This window comes from Strigops habroptila, chromosome 6 (assembly GCF_004027225.2).
Source record: "Strigops habroptila isolate Jane chromosome 6, bStrHab1.2.pri, whole genome shotgun sequence".
Taxonomy (NCBI): domain Eukaryota; kingdom Metazoa; phylum Chordata; class Aves; order Psittaciformes; family Psittacidae; genus Strigops; species Strigops habroptila.
The window spans coordinates 5010404-5033010 of NC_044282.2; the positions used below are offsets into that span (position 1 = coordinate 5010404).

General features: G+C 37.9%; 1 protein-coding gene across 1 annotated transcript in view; it reads right to left on the reverse strand.

The window, feature by feature from the left end:
• The window catches only part of ENPP1 (ectonucleotide pyrophosphatase/phosphodiesterase 1), a 57237-nt gene that overhangs the window by 16094 nt on the left and 18536 nt on the right, over nucleotides 1-22607 (reverse strand). Inside the window, exons 4-16 of the mRNA XM_030489539.1 lie at nucleotides 20225-20350; nucleotides 19996-20056; nucleotides 15039-15136; nucleotides 11454-11533; nucleotides 9870-9989; nucleotides 8671-8780; nucleotides 7361-7426; nucleotides 6988-7060; nucleotides 4823-4931; nucleotides 4444-4575; nucleotides 2766-2797; nucleotides 1524-1651; nucleotides 613-682 (exon numbers count right to left, since the gene is read on the reverse strand). Of these exons, the coding sequence (XP_030345399.1) occupies nucleotides 613-682; nucleotides 1524-1651; nucleotides 2766-2797; nucleotides 4444-4575; nucleotides 4823-4931; nucleotides 6988-7060; nucleotides 7361-7426; nucleotides 8671-8780; nucleotides 9870-9989; nucleotides 11454-11533; nucleotides 15039-15136; nucleotides 19996-20056; nucleotides 20225-20350 (1205 nt within the window). The remainder of the gene's footprint in view (nucleotides 1-612; nucleotides 683-1523; nucleotides 1652-2765; nucleotides 2798-4443; nucleotides 4576-4822; nucleotides 4932-6987; nucleotides 7061-7360; nucleotides 7427-8670; nucleotides 8781-9869; nucleotides 9990-11453; nucleotides 11534-15038; nucleotides 15137-19995; nucleotides 20057-20224; nucleotides 20351-22607) is intronic.

A 22607-nucleotide genomic window follows, 5' to 3' on the forward strand; every position in this document is an offset into this window, starting at 1 on the left:
TTCAGTGCTACACAGTGGGAGACAGAGACACAACAGGCATAAACTGAAACAAGGAAGGTTCTGGCTGGCTATAACTAAACACATTTACTCCAGGAGAACAGTCAGGCAGTAGAATGGGTTGGTTAGAAGCTGTGGAGCCTCTGTCCTCAGCAGTTTCAAAGACAACTGTATAAAGTCCTGAGTAACCTGGTGTGATCTCACAGCTGACTGTGTTTTGAGCTGGAGGTGGGACTAGAGACCTCCTGAGGTCTTGCAATCTGAATTCTCTTAAGACCTACAATTACTGTGTTTGAGGACTTGATAAGTTGTCTCTTTTCCTGCTTTTAATGTTGCAACAAAACAACCTGGCAAAACATTGTACTCTTAACAGTACAGTGAAATCTCTGGGGTAAGTCCTGGTGGGTTTTTGCCCGAATCTTATGACAGTGGAATCCCACCCTGTGTGGGTTACCCAGCACATCACAACAGCAAGCCTACAAATGCTCAATTTCTTTAACTGCAGATGGAATAGTACCACAGATCTTTAAAACTTAAATCTCAACACTCAGCAAACACAACATTCAGAAATAAAAGGAGTTAAAAATGAAGAGCTAGCATAAGTGTAAGTCTCACCTGCATACTGGGGAAGCGATTGTCTGAACCATGGAATCCACCTGTACATCTCTTAATCTCAAGCGGTTTCCTATTAAAAATTCACAGCCTCTATAACTCACACTTTATAAATCATATTAATATAAAACACATTCAGTGATGCATTGTTTACATGTCTATTTAAAGAATCCTAGAGGCTTGTCCATAGGGAATAGAAAGGCTTTAGAAAGAATAGAAAGCTCTGGAAGAGAATGACTTGAAAATAACTTTTTTTCTGCAAATATTATCTGCAGATAGTTTTCTCAGCAAATGTTATCCCTTTGGAATTCTCAAGTGTCCATCAGAGTCATTTAAAGCCAAATATCAGATCACATATGAACAAAATGTTTGTTCTTAGGGTAACAGAACTTCACACTACTTCATACAAGTAGATTCTTAATATTTGTTTTATAATAAAAACCTGTTCACAGTGTTAGACAACAGGACTTACTGAATACATAGACGGAAACCTTTTTGGTTTTTGAACAGAGATGTTTAAAATTATATTATTATAGCAGATGCTATTGTTCTGGGAGCTGCAAATTCATTGGTCAGAACATGTAACTAACAATAGCAGGCTCAGCAAGTTCAATATATGCCAGCGGATCACTCAAAAGACTGATTCAACTGAGTAGTTATGCACATGCTTAGCTTTCAACACTCACTTCAGAAATTCCTAAAGCATGGCAAGACACACTCAAGTATCTGACAAAGTTTCTAACATTTCTAGCATGCATCGTTTCTTTGCAATGCCCCTTTGCTATGACAAGCAAGAATATCATACTCTTATAGCTATCACTGAAGTCTAAGCATCTGGAAGAGAAATGCTATGAGAAAACAAGAAATTATTAAATTATTTGCTGCATAATCAAGTACTGAAAACTGTAACTTACCTAGCAAGCTGCCATTGGGAGTCTAAATAGAAGTGCAATGGTTCAATCCGGTCATTATAGGAATAATGGAAACGCTTGGGTAGCATCTGTTTCATGTAAGCTTTGAAAGGCTGATTTGGTTCTATGCACTGAAAAGTTTAAAATATAAAATGTACACGTCACCAAACTTTTGCTTATGTCATGCACAGTTCTTATAATGCACTTCAATTGCAAAGTGTCTGCAATAACTTCCACTAAGGACAACAGGACTCCATCAGGTTTAGAGTCATATGGTCTGGGGACACAAATATTAATAACCATTTAAATAACAAATACTGTCTGGTTTTGCATTCAATAGTTATTGGAATAATATTTACATTGGATTATTGACATAACCTTTTTTTGGTTTTCTTAGAGAAAATTATACAGAACCAAACAGTACTGCTTACAATTAATGAAGATTTACACTGAGATATGAACATCACGATACATTCACAAGTTGTAGACTATCCACTACAATAATTCTACATCTCTGCAATACAGAAAGTAACAGACATTCAAAGCATTTTCAATCTGAAAACCCTCAGGGACAAATAGATTTTTCCACAACTAAGATCCACTAATGATTTAAAAAACAAACCCCCCCCAAACAAACAAAAAAAAATACCCACAAACACACAAAAAACAACCAAACAAACCCCTCTACTGTAATATTGGAATTTTTGAAGAATGATGTCATCTATACAAACAGTACCGCTCTCACCAACAGCAGTGTTTGCACAACCGAGTGGCAAACAGATTGTGGTGCAGGGATAAGAACAGGTACAGAGCAGAAAAGCAAGTTTCTTAAGATGGAACTGGAAAAAAAAAAACCAATAACCTCTCTCAAAGCTGTTTATCTAAAAGGTGTGGGTAAGAAAATCTCATGCTTGTCCAGGAAATGGAGCTGAGCTTTACACTGGCTTGGCCTTTAGCCAGTATGGTCCAGATACACAAGTTCTCAGTTTGAAGAGCAACATGATACAGTTAGTGAAAAGAATTGAACACAAAACCTTAGTTAATGCACAACCAGATGACACCTTACTCAACTTTGACCTTCCCCTGCATGGAACTACTTTTGTTGTAGTTAACTGCATTGCGTATGGAAGGTCACCGATTCAAAGTCCAGATGCTATGCAAGTAGCTCAGCAAACAGCTGATGCTATAAAATACTATAAACGTCAGTAGAAATCAAGCTAGAACAACAGACACAATGACACTTACTGTGAGGTTTCTGACAATGCCTTCATAATTAACTGGAAGAATCATATGTAAGAATTAGTCACCTAAGTTAAAAAAAAATCAGATGTAAAATGAAAGCATTCCCATCACATCATACAATTAGCTGAGTTTCAAAAAAATTCTGGACATGAGAAATTATTTTTCTAGAATGAAAACCACATGGAGCAAAACAATCACTAAACTGTCAAGCTACTGCTTTTATGAAATTTTAGTTCAGAGTCTCTCCTCCCCTTTCTAACTTGCTGAAAGATTTCAAATTTTAAACCATATGTTAGCTACAGTTAGAAAAATAATCCAAGAAGTACATTTTCACAAAAGAGGCAACTAAATGCTGTGCTAATCAAGCTGGATTTTTCCTGCTTGCTAGTAAACTTCTAAGGAAAAAGAAACAAATATGACAACCAGGGCAGCAATTTTATCTGGCAAGCATCCTTAGAAAGATAGCCAAGTGCAAGATGGCTAAGATCCAGATGCTTAGACTGAAGGAAAAAAGGGACCATTACATCATTTAGTTTGACATTTTGTATAACACAGGCCCATTACATTTCACACAGTTACTCTGTCCCGAGTCCGATACCCAAAGTACATAAAGGATAGCACTGGCAAGGGAACTATTAATAATTCCTCCATAGATATATGCAGTGCTACAAAGAAAACTTATGCTCCTTCATGAAAACAGTGCACTTGTCAAAAGCAGGAGATGCTCTGCTTTTCTTCTTTCTGAACTTGTTTCTCCAGGGAGAACCGGGAACTGCATTGGAGAACTCCCACGTTCTCCAAGGAAACATTTAAAACAATCTAGAATAGCATCAAGCAATAAAGTAAACAGGACTTAAAGCCGTTGGGGTTGAGGCCTACAAGTTTTAAAGGGCATGGAGAACAATAATCTAGATAGACAAAAAAACATTATGAAGTGCGAAGGGGACACCTGCATTCAACATTAAAAAGTACCAAAATCTGCAGGCATTAAGCGTTCATTCTCATTCATCTAAAATGAGACTGCATAGGTGGGATGGGGCTTTGAGCAACCTAGTCTAGTGGAAGGTGTCACTGCCCGTGGCAGGGGGGTTGGAACTAGATGATCTTTGAGGTCCTTCCAACCCAAACCATTCTGTGATTCTAGGATTCTATGAATCAAGGTTTAAAATTGTTAAAGTATTCATTGATTTTTATTCAGGTTTATTTTCTTATTTATGTTTATTTGTAGTTTACTCAACTGCTGTCAGGCCAAGTAGGCCACTTTTTTATACTAGGAAATAATACTCATGTAAAAGATAGTAACAGTCTAACATTCCTTTAAGAAAGAAATACAGCAAATTCATACATAAAACTGATAAATCAGGAAATTAGGTGAAATATGAGGGGGGCATTTTTGGGCTGTCTTGAGCACCAAAGATCTGATTCAAAGGAATTCCATTCACAATGCAAAAGCATTTGCAGCTGGTCACTCTGAGGCAGCCAGCAAAAGCAATCTGTAGGATTCAAATGAACTTTAAGCCCAACCTTTAAAAACACAAGTGCACTACTCCTTATTTATCCAGGTTGTCCCTAGTTGACCTTCACTCAGGTTTACCAATGGAATATGTGGATCCTAAGATTGTAGTCACAAAGTACAAAAGTGTGTAACCAAGTAACAAAAATTAGTTTAGCAATTACATACAAGAGAAATACTCATCTGGAACATTATTAGGTCTTAGGCGAGCTGCAGGACCAGGTACCACTATGAAATCTTGAACATTGTCCAGATAGCTGCTCAGATATGCTGTTTTTCTGCAGCTCCCTGCTTCCATCCCTGCGAAGGGAAATAGATTTTATTTTAAAATGGGAATATCAGTGTAGAATAGCCTTGCTGAGGCCAAAATAGTCTGATTTGCACCTACACTGATTATCTCTTGCACAATCTTGATAGTACAAAACGTAATTTCTATAAGTATTAGCTGCACCATTAGCCTTGCGAGGAACATGCAAGTATAAACTCAGAATATTATTATAAAAACAGCTCTTCAAAATTCTGATATATTTTATAAAATTGAATTTACCATGGTCTGATATGAAAATAATGTTCAGGCATTTATGCAAGTTCATTTGCTTGAGACCATCCATCAGCATCCCTACTATGTTGTCCACTCTCTGTAATGCCATAATGACCTGTGAGGGCAAAAATTGGAAGGTAAAATAAGTGTTAACACTTCAATTAAAAATAGGATTTATTTCTAGAGAGAGTGAATAAATTTTAACTGTAACAGTATATGCTAATAAAGAATAAGGAGCTCTTCTTACATACCATTCAAAGCCCGATGCAGTCCAGATACGTATGAAGACGACAGGGGACCTAAACTGTTCAGCAACTCCCAAACTCATGACAGGGAGCACATACAGCGCATGCTGACATGAGGAACTGTGAGGACACGAGACTTACAGCATTCTCAATACCCTGCTAAACCTGCTTTTTTTGCCAGTTGTACACCCTTCAGATGTGTAATCGTTACATCTACTGAGAATGGACCCAACAGGTACACCTATATTGCTAAATAAAAATGGGAGCCTGCAGACTGCCTAGCACCTGCACTGCTTGGGCTACCTCCATCTACAAAAGACTAGCTATATCTAAACTATACAGCTCTTAGCCCCAATTTTTTCTGGTTGTCACACCATACTAAGACACAGCTACATATTTTTATGTGTTATTTCAAAAAAACCACTACCAATACAAAACAAAAAAGCCCCAAATTCCCACATTATAGCCAGTGAGGGTAGTTTGGGTGCTTTTAAAACTATAAAATAGAGGATGTTTATTGCATTATGAGGGGTGCAACCAAGGACAACATGGAATGTCTTGCCTAAGAGTGCAGAAGCTGATGGGAGAACACCAGAGGGCTGAAGAGAATAGAGGAAGCCAACCCTGCAGTACTCTTCCTCAGAATCCCTGTTGAGAGAGACCCTGGAGTAAACTGTCCTTGAAACTGTGACTGGATATCAGTCTCAAATTAGTTTAAAAGGACTGAAAAAGCCCTAGAACAAGCTACCAGCCTAGCCCTGCTCGTGGTCAGGAGTCTGGCATTAAAGCTTGTTTGCACAGGTACAGCCACTGGGGCTACTTTTGAATACTTGCCAAGTAAACAATGCCAAAAAAAGTATTTTTAAATGAAGTTATTATTCTGTTACCTCATTATGTTACTTGTATAAGCTGTCTGGTTTTATGTGAACAAAGATGAGATGCTCCTGGGGAGACTATATACAAAGCCTCAGGATCTTTTTCTCCTGACATACAGAACTTCAGATCCACTTATTAACCAAAGAAAAGGATAATCAATTTAAACACATTCCCTATACTGCAGCTCCAATTAGTTGTCTGATATTTCGCTGGGCACTTACATTCATCTTGCAGTTCCTTAAAGGAACAGTAACTGTTCATACCTCTAGAGAAATTGGTAAGAGGTTTTTACTGTTGTCACCACTGAAGTTAAATACCTAATTAAGATGCCCAAACTTCCTGATCAATCAAGACAAGAGAATTTTACAAAGTTCTTTAATTTCCAGGAGCTTTTCCTTTGCATTTTTTCACTTTGGTTTATTAAAATGTAGCGCTATTTAGTAGTTCTGAAAACAGTAGCGGTCCCAAAAAATGTTCTTATTTATAAAATAGGTACACCACAGACTGTGATGGGGTGAATGTTCCGTCTATCACTCTCTTTCCAAGAACTTATAAAATCTAACTGCAGGGAGATTAGATCAATGTTCACCTAACCTTTGCACAGAGACTGTGGGAAAATGAGTGACAATCGTAACATTAATACTTAGTCACCAGAACTTGGAACATTGCAATAAAACAAATCTCTGTTCTTGCTAAATTGAAAACATAGAAACACTCTGTGGTTCCCCCACCCAAAATCAACATAAAGAATTAGTAGGAGCAGATAAAACTACATATAAGATCTACCCAAAAATGCTTTTGCGATTTAAAAGTTATTGAAATAAATAAAATAAGAGTTAGACTTACTATATAGGCTGTTCATTACATGCTTTGTTATCAATGTTAATTATGGATGGACTGTCTATTCACAATTCTTTTTCCTAAAAAGCATACTGAATATGGTTTTGGTTAATATAGCATGAATCATGGAAGTTTATTACAGAGCCGGAGTCAGAGCAAAGCTTCACATTTAAAAAAATAATAAAATTAAGAAACTACACAACTACTTACTCCGCTGCTTACTGGTCCAAACTTATGGCCTGAGGAATCTGGTTCTTCTAAATACAGAGTGTAAAAGTGTGGTCTATATCAAACAGTACCAAAAATGTAATATTTTACATACACGTTGAGACAGTTTGAAGAGATTATATTTCAGCAATGGATATCAAATATTGGAAACAACACTGTCAGAGGAAGGACACATTAAAGGGAAATAGAGAAATGCAACTTAATTATAAAAGGTTTCAGTCATAGAAACAGGCTTGCATTAAATACTTTAACTCTGTTAGAATACTGTATAAGATACTGCTTAAAACAGAAATCATATTTACAAAGTGATTCATTGCAACACCACTTGAACATGACTTTGCAATTGCATACCTACCTTTCATCTTCAGGTAACTGCAGCCAGCGAAGAACAGTTACCACCCTTTCTTCAAAGGGGATTGAGCTGTATCAGAACAATAGAAGATCTATCAACCTTGTATTTCCAAATGCTAGAAAATTTTTGTCACACATTACAAAGTCAATGTATTTTAGAAGAGAAATTTGAATTCAGCTGGATACCATTAATGGTTATTTAGCAGTATGCAAGTTTATGCTAACTGCCTGTGAGTCTACAGGAGTTAATGGGCTGATCTAAAGCTCCCTTGAATACCATCCCCATTGATTGTAAGGCAATTAGAATAAAGCTCCTGGTATTGTGTTTCTTATACAAAGAGAATAATTGGCTTCAAGGTGCAAAATTATATGCAAGTTTTCACTCCTGCATTATATTTTGAAAAAGTTTTGGGTTGGGGATGGTTTGTTGTCGGGTTTGATTGGTTGGTTGTTTTTTGGTGTGGTTTTTGTTGTTTTTTTAAATGTTTAAACAGTTTGAATACAAGTTCTCAACCATGTCACGAAGTAGATGCTCTATATCAATTACTGAAGGAGACCAACAATAAGCATGTTGACTTGGAACAACACGAGGCACCCACAAAGTTAGTAATTCAGCTACTTAACACAAGTTCAAGTAATGATGTACAAGTTCCTAATGGAAAAATAATGTAGGTAGTAAGTCAACAATCAGAATTTCCATGCTATATGAAGGGTATAGGAAAATGATCCGAGGAAGATCAAAGTGAAAAGCCTGATTTCTTGGGCGAGCTTTGAGATTGTTAAATAAATGGTGATAAACAGATTTATGTAGAATTTTCACTAGTCAGAAAATGTTTAGTTGCAGTGAAGAGCAATCACTGACTAAAATGACTGCCTTAATATGAAATACTTTCAAAATTTGCAACGAAAGTAATTTTACACTGGAACAATTTACCACAGATTACTTCAGTTTTCATAGACAATATCACGTCAATCCATGATCTATTCATTGTATGAGGGGTTTGGGCTGAATGACTCTAAACACACCCACAAAAGATTTTTATAAGTAGAAACAGAAAAGCACTAAAGCTTCAAAGCTGGCTGCTCTTAAAACTGATCTTTCCTGTAAAACATTTGCTGAGGAATGGCAAAATGCTAAGACAAAGAATCTACGTAATACTGAAACAAAGTTAACTGGATCCTATCTTTTTTCATGTTGCATATAGCTATTTAGAAAAGCAGGGTGGGGGAGAAGGAAATTATGATTTCTCTGGTGTTCATCCCATTGCAGCAGTTTAAGTAAGATATTAATCGAAGACACAGGAGTTTACATACCTGTTGTATTTTTCATACAGGTTTGGAAAGGTTCCATTAACTGCTACGTCTGACCCAGGCCAAAAGAACGTAGCAGCTTTTAGACCTTGATACATAGCTGTTAGCCAGATCTGCAGGACAACAATCACCATCATTAGTGCAGGTCACCAAGTTAACCAAGTAACTGCAAGATCCATTACCAGCTCTGTACCTTTCAGCAAGACTAAAACCTAAGAATGTAAGTGGAGCATACCATACAGTCAATCTTGCATGTCATCGCTATCTGCAGTCCAGATATACCTTGCAGCCTAATTCATTATGGGAAACACTCACATCGCTTCTGCTGCTAAACTAGGGCAGGAGGAACCAGGACAGAAGTAGGAAACATTAGCTGTCACGAATTGAGCAGTAATGCAATGGTAGAACTACAGCTGAAACCTAGGTAGGGGAAAAGTCTCAAGAACAGTGAAGCAAGAAGGGGTAGGAATGTTCTAAGGACCTATGCCCCACATACTCTGAAACATAAAAGTAGGACTTTGGTCAGCTTTTCTGATTTTACTGCTGATCTCATGATTCGCAGATTTCTGTCTGCCTTCTGCATGTTTTCCTGCCTCACTTGTGCACCACTTCTCAGTGGCTTGCAAAGTCTACACCTATGTGTTCTTCCCTCAAAAAAAAAATTGGCCCTCTCATATTACTAAACAGTTGCAATAGTTGCTTCTCGCTCTTCTTCAGGATAGCACTCACCCAAACTGTCCCATGCCACTTCATTTTAATGGCATCTCAGCAGATTTGCCATATCTGTATGATTGAACTGAGACGTTTTCTTTTAAAACCGCATCTTTAGACTCAGTAGTAATTTGAGCAGAGTATAAACCTTTACTACTGCTGATTACTAAAATCAACTCATTTGTCGATTTCCTCAGGGAAGTTACCTGCAAGCCCACTTCATATTAAAACCAGAAGAATATCTGGTATATTAGTTACTTAAAGCAAGTTTTCTCCTTAAAGAAAATTCCATTTAAGTTCAATAAAATCTGTTGCACTTTGTTTCATTTGTCATTTTGCTGACCTAGTATAGCAATTCCTAATCATGCTGAGTAATGCTTCTTGGCTGACTTAAAGTACCCTCTGTACTCTTTCAACATCACTATGCATCCAAGTGATATTAATTAACATAACAGGCCTATGTACAGTCTCAGCAGTGTATTAATACTTACAGGCTGTCCTTGGTACCACTGTGGATTAAACTTCTCTTCACTTTTAAGGGTGAAGGATGCATTTCTTTTGGGGTCATACATCTTGTTATCTATTATACCATGAGATTCCGGATACAGCCCCTGTAATTAAGAGTATACCTTGTTGCAATGTTATAAAGAAAAAGAACCTTCCAGCTATACAAACATATGTCCGTTAGACAAATATGTCCAGTGAATAATCTATGTAACTTCCACTCTACCAGTACCTCAAATTAACAAATTTAGCAGCATCACCCACCACTGCTACCGAGTCCTACCTTCCAATTCTTAATTGCTTCTCAGCGAGATTTAAAAACAAACAAACAAACAAAAACAAAAAAATAGGCAAGAAACTTGCTCTGGGATCAAACTGAAAGACACTGTCTCAGTTCACATATCTGTTTTATCTTTAGTACCAATGACAAAGCAACTACTTCTGCTGAACCTCCGTCACATGGCCAAAAACAGGATTTCAAAGGAGAATTGCATATCAGCAGATGAAAGCCATTACATAAGCAGTAAAAAGTGCTCAGAGGCACCAGATATTAGGTAGTTTTAAACAGACTTTGTGCTCTGCCTTCCAGGAGATGATTGACTCCTTTTTACCTCAAAGGATATAACACCACCTCCAGTAGGACTCTGATAAACACTCCTGCTACTTTTCACAATGGGGAGCTGAGACAAAGGTCTATACTGTATTTAGGGACACTTTCACATGGCTGCAGGGTATGATTAATGCCTCTTAGTTGCATATTCAACCACGGATATTTGTGATTATGACACATTTAAACATCGCATTCCTGAACCTGTGCTTATCAGAAGTCCTGACAAACTCAGAATGTACGAAAGAAGGCGTAGATCCTCAAGTATTTGACTGAATTTAGTCTGACATATGAAACTAAGAAGAATCTGCTGGATTCCAACCCTGCATTCAGTGTTGAAAACCTCATTGTTTCTTTTTCCTCCTACATGTAGGAGGTGATAAATTTACAAGACCAGCTTTGTGACATTCCTATCCAGGTTTGGATACAGTCCATCACAGAGTCAGTATGAATGTGATGTTCAGATCTTGCCTTTCACTTCATACTCTTCCTTGGGTCATGCCAAGCTACCGTAAAGAAGTGGAACAAAAGTGGCTGTGCAAAGGAGTCGGGCTGCTCTCTCAGAGAGAGAGCAAGATGCAATTTAGTGGAAATATTTACACAAATAAGAAGTTGCAAAGTGATGTGATCTTCCACCTATATAGGAATTCTTGCAGCTAGTCTTGGAAGGATTGCATTACTTCATCAGATTAGATCTGACCACTGAGTTGTAGTGTTATATAATGACTGTCTTTATCAGTTATAATCAGTTTCAAATTCTGAAGGGAAAACCTATTATTTTTATAATAAAAAAATATTTTTATTTTAATAATAAGTTATTATTAATTAAAATAATAAATTACAATAATTAAAATATTCTTATTTTAATACTAAAAAATTATTTTTATTACACTATTTGCTTGGAGACAACTCGATAACAAACAGTCTCTTCAACAGTGGAAACATAATATACAGGAATTCTTACTGTGACAATGGAGTAATGGTTGGGAAAGGTTTTTGAAGGATACACTGGCCTCATACTGGAAGTATATGTTCCACATTTCTCTAGAGAGAGGAAGAAAGAAAATCAGCAAAATTACAGAAATAAAACCCCTTAAGAATCCTTGCCATTTTCTCTCACGAAGATATACATCCATTTAAAAAAAAAAAAAAAAAAAAAAAAAAGAGAGAAAACAACAAAATATATTTCCAGAAAGTTTTCATTCTTCCAAATTCTGGAGTTAATACTGTATTTTTCTTCTTATGTTCATTTACAAGCTGACTAAATGGCTATTGATACAAATTTTACATATTTCTAATGACTGACTTCAATGGTCACATGAGCAAAACCTACAGTCCTTATGAAAAGCATGCATAGATAAGAACAAATAATCAAAGAAATCACACCTTCCAAAACTGCCCTAGTATGCGCCAAGTCAAGTCTGCAGCTTGAGACCAAGTAGCTACTTCACCCTGGATGCTCTCAGAGATGAAGTGGCCACTAGCACAGCGGTTCCCTGGCTTTCTCAGTCACCTATCAAATCACTACTTACTTAGCAGTCTGCAACTTTTCTTTATCTTGATATACAAATCACAGGGTTTTAAGGAGGTTAGTGCACAGTACTGGATTTGCTAGTATGAAGAATCATTAACTAAGCCAAAGCACTTTAGCAAACCTTAAGTTAGGTGCCTAAGTTTCCACAGGCAAATCTCTGGGCCCCATTTTCATGAAGAAAAGAAAAAGAAGGGGAAAAAAAAAAAAAGCACCCTTCATTAACAACTTCAAAAATACTATGTGATAACCAAAACCACTTCAACTGATGCTAAAGAGCCAAAAAGTAATGACCCAACAGAAAGACCACCACTGGAACACCTTCCCTGGCTCTCTGGGCCACTATATAAAATACAAATAAAATAAAAATAAAAGGTTTGATAACTACAAGTGTTTTATTAGGGCAATTTGACCTCATGGGATTAGGGGTTTTGGATTAGATCTCTTGAAACAATCAATTTGACCTGACTGAGATTTAAAGAAGCCAAGCTGGAAAAGTAAATCCTCTCAAGTTACACGGACATCCCCTTCCACATTTGCATTCTGCAGTAACAAATCATCCTTTGTACCCTTTTTGCCACTGCAATACACTTGACACATTTCAACCATTTCCAAACCTGTTGTTGAGGCTGGTTTTTGAAATCAGTTTTTTGTTGAGAGTGAGTAAGGAGGCTGTATTTTTTTTTTTTTTTTTTTTTTTTTACTGTTTTGAAAGTAAGAGAAAAATACACTTAAAAACTTTTGGTTTGGCCAACATCCTAGGGGGTTTTGCTGGGAATTTCCATAAGAATTATCCTTCTTCTTGTTGCCTTACTTAAAGACAATTTAAGACAAAAGGAGGATTTATTTTAAACATATCACAGCAGAGAAGTACATAAAAATATCTTGTCTGAACCCCATACACACACGTTATTGCTATGTCTGGGTTCACTGAAACCCTCAGCTCCATGCTGAATTGCCACCTTTCAGCAGGTAGCAGAAAGAGCAAGTGTATAATAAAAACTTGCTAAAAAGTGAAGTTATGATATTGTCGTACAGGCATCTACTCTAACAGATTTACCCAAGGAGACATCAGAATTTCATTGTAGACATGGCTGAATTAACAGTACTAGATAATGGGAATATTTTTATCTAATAAAATGCTGGGCTTGTCATCAAGTCTTTTAAAAAAAACCTCAGGAATTAGCATGGCTCTAACTCAATAAAGAACTGGGCATCCTAAGTTACTTAATGCAAGTAACTGTTCACTGTTTTGTAAACACCGTCATTCCTAGACTGTTTCTTTTTTTGAAAATCTACATGTCCTATAAAATGGACAACTATGAACATCAAAAGGATCCAATAAAAATTTTCAGCATTAGTCAAGCAATTTATCCATTATGGTTACTTGTGTACCATAGAGATTCATTACCCTTTCCTGCACAGTAAAATACCTTAGCAATGTTTATCTTTACAATATGACTCCTTCCACCATTTGCCGTGCTTAGACACATAGGGCATGAAGGGCCTCAAGATTTGAAGCCACATGCCCAAATGTCATGTGATATACACACCACTGACACCAGTTTTCATTCATGAGACTTTTTCTCTTGCTGAAGAAAGCTTGCCTTATACGGGCTTTTCATCCAGCATTTTACTATGAGGGCAAAAGAAGCCTGAAGATCATGTAGTATATCCTACTGTAAATGTCTTCTATCAAATTATATAAAATGCTCCAGAGTAATGTAGAACTGTAGAACATAATGCAGAAATATTTTCCCCCAGACTAGCTCTTATTGTATCCAAAACTTATTGGCCATTCTGATTTTAGAATCCTTTAAAAATGTAAGTTTTGACCATTAAACACTCCATGGTTCTGGAGAAGTGAAGCAACACTGAAGAGGATGCCAAGATATTTGTATTTCTTAGTGGTCAGGATTTATCATGGTTTCAGTGGAAAGAGAAATACAAGTTTATTATAGAAGTCACAGAGAAAAGTTGCACTGTGGCTCATCCAGACCAAAGAATGGAGAAACTTCACATGTGGAAATGGATATTACAGCCTGGAAGTCCTACAGATGCTTTGCAGCACTCTTATCTTGTATTGCAGCCAGAGCTATAACCATTTGCAAAGGCCAGCTTCTTCTTGCAACGTTCAAGAAGTCTTCTTCAGCAGAACTCTTCTATAACTGTATTTAATGAAATTGTTTCAAATGCCTTGTTTTATTCTAACATGGAACAAAATGAAAAAAGCTAAAACCTCAAATACATCTGTGAGTCGTTATCCTCTGGAACAGGTTAAGTTGTAACAACCACTGTACAAAAAGCAAGTATTTTTACCAATTTATTTTTAAGCCGAACTGAAGCCAGTCACCCCAGGTAGTAATTTATGAATGTCAAGAAGATTGGCATATTTTTCAGACAAGAAATACCATCAGTTTTTTACAGACCACAGCCAAAATAGAGTCACAAAATGTAAAGTTACTTATACTCTAGGAAAGTTAAGTAAGACACTATAAAAGAAAGGAAAAAAATATGTACTTATGAGGCTCTCATTTCTTCTGAAAATGGTTGTTAAATAAAGGTTTTCTCAGATTCAGCACATTTCTACCAGCCCTTCTATATCACCTATTCCTAATCTCTTCCTTCTCTTTTACAAAGATAATCAAATGCTTTCTACCTTGCTTTCCATTTTCCAAAGCTATTCCACTTGAATATGAGACAATATACAGAGTAAAAAGTGGGTCTATTCCTATTTTGAAGAAATAAAGTAAGCTCACAGCAAAAACCATCCACCTCATAAGTATAGAAGGACTGCTTAGTAATTAAGGTTTCAATGAAAATCCAAAGGGCCCTTTCCTCATGCCCTCTCCTACCTTTTGCCCTTCCACACCTCAAGTTCTCTGTGCATGGCTGTTATTTAGAGCACCAACTTCCATTTTCATGGAGGAAGAGTGACGATTTTAAAGAGCAAGCAGAGCTGCTACGAATTTTTCAGATAAGACATCATGATATTGCTTAGACAAATAAGCTACTCACGTAATTTGCTAATAACGGGTAGAAGCCCACCCCAAGTCCGCAGGTATTCTGCTCTGAAGCCATCCAATGAAAATAGTAACACTGGAGATTTGGTAAATCTGAACAAACAGAAATTGAAGTATTAGAAGACTGACTCCAAGAAGTAATTTCTTACCACTCATTTCAAGAAAGTTTCCCCCATATAGTGGGGATGTTCATTATGGGACTATAAATCAGACCAAGGAAGTAAGTCTTCCTAAGCAGGGAGGTTTGCAGGCTGTGAGCAGACCAGCCACCCAGTCCCTCAGCTCGTAGGCTGGTGTAGCAACCCTACCCAAAAAGGCTGAGGATTGCATGCATAGGGCCTGATTTCACAAGCACTTGGCATAAAGAATGAGCCAAGATGCTCATGCAATCTGCCTGGTGGGTTTGGAACTCCTGATCTTGAAATCAGTCCCACTGGAGCAACACTCAACCACTCCAACCCCGCCTCCCACCCCAAAGTAAAAGCAGGGAAAGAGAAAAATGTGAAGCCATGGCTTTCCTTTATTCTCTTTGCTCCTGAAAAGTTCATGATCTAGCTGGCAGAGGGGGAAGAATTACCTTTTTACATATACTGTACATGCAAAAAAGTATAAGTCTCATGTACAGGATTCGTTAAATCAGCAACTATAACACAGATTTTTCCCTTTATCTTATGAAGATTATTTAACCAGGAAGAACTTGATTACTGTACCAGAAGTACTACCAATCTCCACACTGAAAAATGTGGCCCTATGACTGGGACATTGTAACAGCAGTATTTCTGCCTGTAACTTGACAGAAATTCAGAAGTGATTTCACTAGGACTAGCAAAAATAAATTCTCCTCTTCCAGGCTCTACAGGACCTATGTTTTCCAGCTTTGATTTGCTTCCAGCTTCAGCCCTATTCAACAATTTCTCGCCAACTGTAAGTACTTAAAACATTGCATCACAAACAGGAATAATCACCAGTAATTTCTTCCTTGAAGAAAAACTACCCTATGTTTGACCCATAGATATGAAGACATGCGAGACTGAAAAAAGAAATACTGAAAAAATCACTGCAGTGCAGCAACGACCACTGAAAATACAGATTCACACCAAAGGATTGAATGTATTTTACACGCCAATTGCAAGCTCAGTTTTCCTTTTTCTGTTTACAAATTGTAAAATGAAAATGTTTAAAGCTTTGTTGCACTTCAGTTTCCCAAAATAAAACAGTGAGAAAACAAATATTTATAAAGCGCTGACAATTTTTTTAGTGAGTTACCCCACAAAGAAAAAATAAAATCCAAACAGTCATTTACAAGTGAAACATTTAGAAGTCTTATTTCAGTCAAACATGACTATATTGAACTGAAGATTAGTCAGGCAACCAAAACATGTTTATCCTAAGAAAACTTCAATCAACAATTTGGACAACAGTTCAGCCAAAAGACTTTAATTAGTCAGAACCATCACACAGCCTACCCTACAGCCCAGACAGAATGAAACAATAAGATGTGTTTGCAGCCTGCTTTTTATTTATATGGTATATGTAACACCATGTTTTGAAAAATCTTAGTAATGGCCGTTGGGAAGAAGAAATGGATGATCTTCAGACCAAGATCATTCAGATCAAAGTCCTCTGGCAGAAAACAGTAGGGAAAACTTCACATACTGCCTTCACCCATATTACAAGTATTGTTTGCACCACAGATTCTGATCTCTGCAACTCCTGCAAATACCTTCTCTGCTGTTCCTCCCGCCCAACAAATTGATTCCCTCCACTACATAAGTCTCAAAATCTTCATTAAAAAGCTTCCTGCAATAAAATACGAACTTTTCAATATTACATTCTGACAAGTCTAACTTAAAAACAAAACAAAAACCAAAACCAAGTTTAAAACAACTGCTTAGAAAGGCACTTTAAGCAACTGTTTCTGGTTTGGCATTTACAAGTAAACCAACTGTTAAGTACATGTTTTGGTTGTCTGCAAATCCAGCTACTGACCCCCTCACACATGTAAAATTAAACTTGGCAAAACAGACCATTGCCACAACTAGGGAGACTGGCCATTTCACTTCTATACTCTACACGTGCTGAAACTCGTATAGTTAAATGATCTGTGCTCAGAGAAGCAAAACATGACAGACAATGTGAAAATGCACTCTTTGGAACAGCTTCAGTAAAATCCCCTGGCAAACTGATCTGAGCTCAGTTCTGAGACATATCAGCAATTTCCATTACATTTTCCTGTCAGCAGCCAAGGTTACACTTGCTGCTTCAAAAATGTGCCACCATGAACAAGCAAGCCTGGGAGGCTCAAGTTTTGTTTGTACCAGTGATTCATGCCGGCTGTGTCCAAACAGTATGACAAGGGTGTTTCACAGCTCTTGGATAAATATGTATGCCACAGTCACATCCTGACTCCAAACCGAAGGAAATGCAGTGGTAATTACCCACTCCTATAAATTGGCTTCTATGGAAACAAAATGCAGGCAACACAGGCTTGCTGTGGTCTAGCAGGTTCACCAGCCTGGATGATCAAGAGCCCAGAACTGCAGACCACACTGCCAAGCTGACCTGCATCACCACAAAGTTAAACCACAATTAAAGGGAAAAAAAAAGAAATAGAAGAAAGAAACAAAAGAAAGTCCCCTTGAAAAGCTAAACATACTACACAAAACTTCCTGTTCCAAGCACTACTGCCTATATAAAACCGTAAAGCTTTCTTTTCTGGCAAATGTACGTAATGCATCAACAGAAGGCATAATAGCAATCTTCAAATATACAGGAGAGATCTGCAAAGAGAAAAGGAATCAGCTGCTCTTTCAGCTTAGTGAACACAGAATAAATAGTAATAGGCTTAAAGTACAAAAAACCATAATCAGACCTGAGGAAAACCATCTAGTTAAGCATTAGGATAAACTGCCAAAGTAGGTTTGAATTCTCATAGTATTATTTCACTCCTAGAACAGTGGAGGAACTAGATCACTCCTGAAGTCTTCTAGCCCATTAACTGTATAATCCTATTTAACAACATAGAACCTAGTCTTGGAAAGACTTAGGTGTGTACTTCATTTTAAGCATTTGATCAGTCTCATTGGAATCATTGGGCTTCCCCAGATTAAGCACCTCAATGAACACTGCATTGTCTTTTGTCTCTTCTGCACCACAACAGCAAATGCAACTAAAACCAAAATGGAACAAACCGGCAATTTGAACCCACAAAACATGCTGTATTAGTACATACAGAGTCAGAATTGCTATCCTGAGGCCTGAAAATGAGCACTGTGTTAGTCACCTGCACTCCTGCCCACCCCACCGTAGGAAGAAGTAGATTGTTTACAGAGTTGTTAGTTTTGGGAGAAGCTTGTGTGCTAGGAGTCCGAGATGAGCCTTTGGCCAACACTGACCAACTTTAACCACACATCGCCCTTCCCTGGATTGGGTTTTATTGCAACACTTCCGGTTTTGCCAGGATTAAAACAATTTTAGTAGAGTAACTATGTATCCATTTCATGGGCTGAACAGAAATAACAAACAATAAACCCTAAAAAACAAGTTAACCAACAGGAGTTGCTCTATGGCATTCACACTATTAACTTTGTGGATCTGCACAAGGCTCTTGCTTGTTTACCCACCCCTTGGGAGTAACACTTCTGCTCTAGTGATATCAGCATCCTAGAGCCAGCTCCCAGCACACAGTCCTGAATGGTCCCTGACCCCAGAACAGGAGCTAATGACAAAAGCTTCCAGAACCACCTGGCTACCTCCCTCCTACATGGGGACTTATTGGGTACTTGGACTCCAAGCTGCACAGAAGCTCCAGTTTCTGTCTTGATGAAAGTTCCAGAGTGTCAGCATTATTGCTCTGAATCAGAATGAGGAGTACTCATTTGGTATAAAAATATTCCAAAAAGGAAATGTATTTTGTTTGACAGTATTATAACTCCAATGAATAAATATAGAATGATTTAAATATATTCAGTAAAAAAAAAAAGTAATGTTATAAGAACAGACTAAAATGTTTTTCTTTACTGGAAATATCCACAGCACACCATAATTTCAAAATCATCAAAATGAAAATAGTTTTGATTTTTTTCGACACTTCTCAGACATGAACATAACTGAATTCAACTCGTGCCCACAATGTATCTACAAGCTATTTTCCAGTGGAACATTTGCAATCAAGAGTCACTTCTATTAATAGAACTTACACATAAAAATCATAGCTTGCAGTCAACTTCAGCTTTAAAGTTAAAGATCTCATAGCAAAAACAGTACAAGAAATGCAGGCTTTTTTCCTGGCTGGGAGCTTTGCTGTTCTATTTGAGCCTGAGAGCTGATGCCATTATCTATGTGAGTCATTCCTCACGCAGTGTATACATAACTTGCAGAAGTAGGCCCAATTTGGAGCTGAGCCAGAGAATACAAGGATCCCATGGCATTTTACACCTTTTAAAAGAAAGTAGTTCAAGCAGCTTACAAATACTGCCAGTGAAACTGAGACAGTGATCTGCCCACTGTTTGCAGCTCTGGGGCAGGAACAGGCAAGGAAAGGTCTTCAGAAGCAACTGGGAGGGAAGCAGTCTTAGAAGCCTGAGATTGCTGGTTGAGTCCCATAATATTTGGGAGAGGAGGTATTGGAGCACATGTAGGACAATAATGAGGCTGGCACAAGACAGAGCTGCGCAGAGCACACGCAACTGTGAGACACAGCAGGGTTCAGGAACAGGCATGTCTTGCAAGTCAAGCGAGGGCTGGGATACAGGAGTGCTGCTGAGATGGAGCAACCTGATCTGTTAGTGAGTGCTACCAAATGCTGGCTCAACAAGTGTCGTTTGTCTGGCAGCTGCTCTTACTGTGATAAGAAAGGCAAGCAGGTCCTGGGAAGGCACATTAGGGAAAAACAATCTCAAAAGTGAAACGTAAGCAAAGAGCAGAGCTATGCAAATATGCAATATCCTCACCCTTTTGGACACTGAGGTTCGGTAATGTCCTCACACTCTTCTTCAACCCAGCTTGCCTCTCCTTAAAACAAAGGAGTGTGATTTATTTAAGACAGTACATTCTCATTAATAAATGCAAGGTTTTTTTCATTTTACTGGATGCTTTTGAAGTTGTATTATGTCCTTGCTCCTTTCATACAAATACGGGTATGTATATGAGAGACTGTAGGAACTTGTTGAGGATATTTACCTTTACAAACAGCATGATAATTGACACAGCAATCTTTATTTTCCACACAATCATCTGAACAGGAACAACGATATTCCGGCCGCCTCTTCTCTCCGCACCTGAATTTATTGCAGGTCCATATATGGGCTAAAAAAAAACAGATGAGAGAGAAGGACAGCACAATGATTAATACCAGTGTAAGTGCAGAAATCATTAACTAAATGTTAAGGTCCATCTCAAATGTGTACTTACTGAAAAACAATCCTGAGGTATCTCATGCATGGATAATATTGCAAGTTTTGGCACTTTGGAAAAAAGAATCCTAGAATAATTTGGGTTGGAAAGGACCTTCAAAGGTCTAGTCCAACACCCTGGCTAAATAACCCAAGTGCATAGCCATCTGAATACAATTATGCAGCACATGGTTATCAATACCACAGATCAGAAAGAATCCTTTTAAATATGGTCATTTATATGGGTTTAATTTGGCAAATGCACACTACAAAGACACTCCCATAAAAACTCCTCCAGATAAAAGCCAAACTTGAGACTGGATTTGGAATGCCCAGAAAATACTGAGCAGCAGTATTCTGACTTGCACTGACATTGCACTTGCAATATTTTTTTTACCAGTCACCATCTGGCACTCCAACTTTTTTCAGCACCTTACGCATAAGCATCACTCTGCCATTATTTGAGACTATATACATAAGCTCACAGGAACACCTACTGACTTCAGCTTCGTTGCTGCTTTTAGTTGAGACTTTTTTCCTGATACATGTTGATTTTTCTGAACAGAATATTCCAATACATAGTATATTTTGAAGATAATAGTTTTGTTATCAGTTGTAAAGACATGTAGAGACTTTGCAGTCAATGAGGATAAACATGAATGGATTTACCAGCTGAGTGAAAGCTTAAGTGAAGGTCTTGGAGACATGGAATCCAAATATAAATGTTTGAATAGAGGAGGGTCAGTGATTTTCATAATCTATTAGCAATTAGAAATCCTGGAAAGTATTCCCAGGAGGTTAATGTCACTTTCAGCAATACTGAACTTCAGTAACTCCATCAGTGTCAGTAAATTTTTACTTCTGAGAGAGAGAGAAGAATCTATTATGGTTCTAGTTATATGACACTATCTGGAAATTAGAATTTGATTCTCCACTGATGTTAAGACTAATTAAAAAAACCAACCAAACAAACAAAAAAAACCCCCACACAACCAACGACCACACAATAAATTCCCATTCTTAGTGCTAAGACAGACTCTCCAGTTTGTTTTTAAAGAATTCTTTAAGTTGAGAGTGGTGTAATAAAATAAAGTGGAGAGTAAATCCTATGCAACTATTCTATAAACAAAAAGCTTTACAGAAATTAGAAGATCTTTCAATAACAGTCAGTTGTATAGGGGATCTAAGCCTAGTTTCATTATTTGGTTTTAAAAGTTAACAGTGGAATTTTTAAATTCAGGGTGAGAATACACTGATAAATTTTACAAATACACATAAAGAGGAGCGAGAAGAATGCTGAAAAGAATGCTGCATATGAAGCACTAAGGCAAAACTAAAATAGAAAAAAACAGTCAGGTTCTGTCCTTAGCGTTACGACCCGCACTAACACTTTTCCCTGTCAAAATATCTCCACGGTACTTTTCACACCTTTGCCTATCTGACCTTTGCTTTCTGGCAAAGCATGAGAACTGCTTCTCACTTCACAGCCACTCTCCACTAGTGGAACCTGTTTTGTCATCCCGCCCTGTCCCAGAGGCCAGCACATGACCTTTGCTTCACACTCAAGCTGGAGAGTAACAGTGCAGAAGGACTGACTAGCTGGGTAAAAAAAGGTGGCAGCTTTCACAGAGCTGCTCTGCCCTTTCCCTTTTTCACACAGGCAATGACAGAAAGATACAATATGCAGAATGCACTTCTATTCCTGGCTTGCTCGAGAATGTAGGAGTTGTCCCCAATGCCAGGGACAACGCAGGTCACTGTTCTCTCACCCCCGGACAGAGAACAAAAAGCCGGCTGAGACCTCAAGTTACAGTTGTTCCTCCTCTTTCCAAGGGGGAGAGCAGCAGCAGAGTCCCTCACAGACTCTCCCCCGACAGGAGCTATAGGAAAGCCAGCCGACTGGCTATGTCAGCTCCTGTGTAGTCCAGCTGGGTGAAATACAAGCTTTGTTTGTGTACAACAGCTGCACCAGAGCCCTGATGTTTCCATAGGAGTCCCCAGCACCACCATCACCACTGCAACTCCATCTGTGGTTGCAGTGGAGGGATCACAAGGAGGGGAAGACCACTGGTGCCAGAAACACCCCACTGTTCAGCAGCTACCCTTTGCATTCACAGCCCACCTGAAAGTAGCCAGGGATTACAGCCACTGGACCACAACAATACTCACAT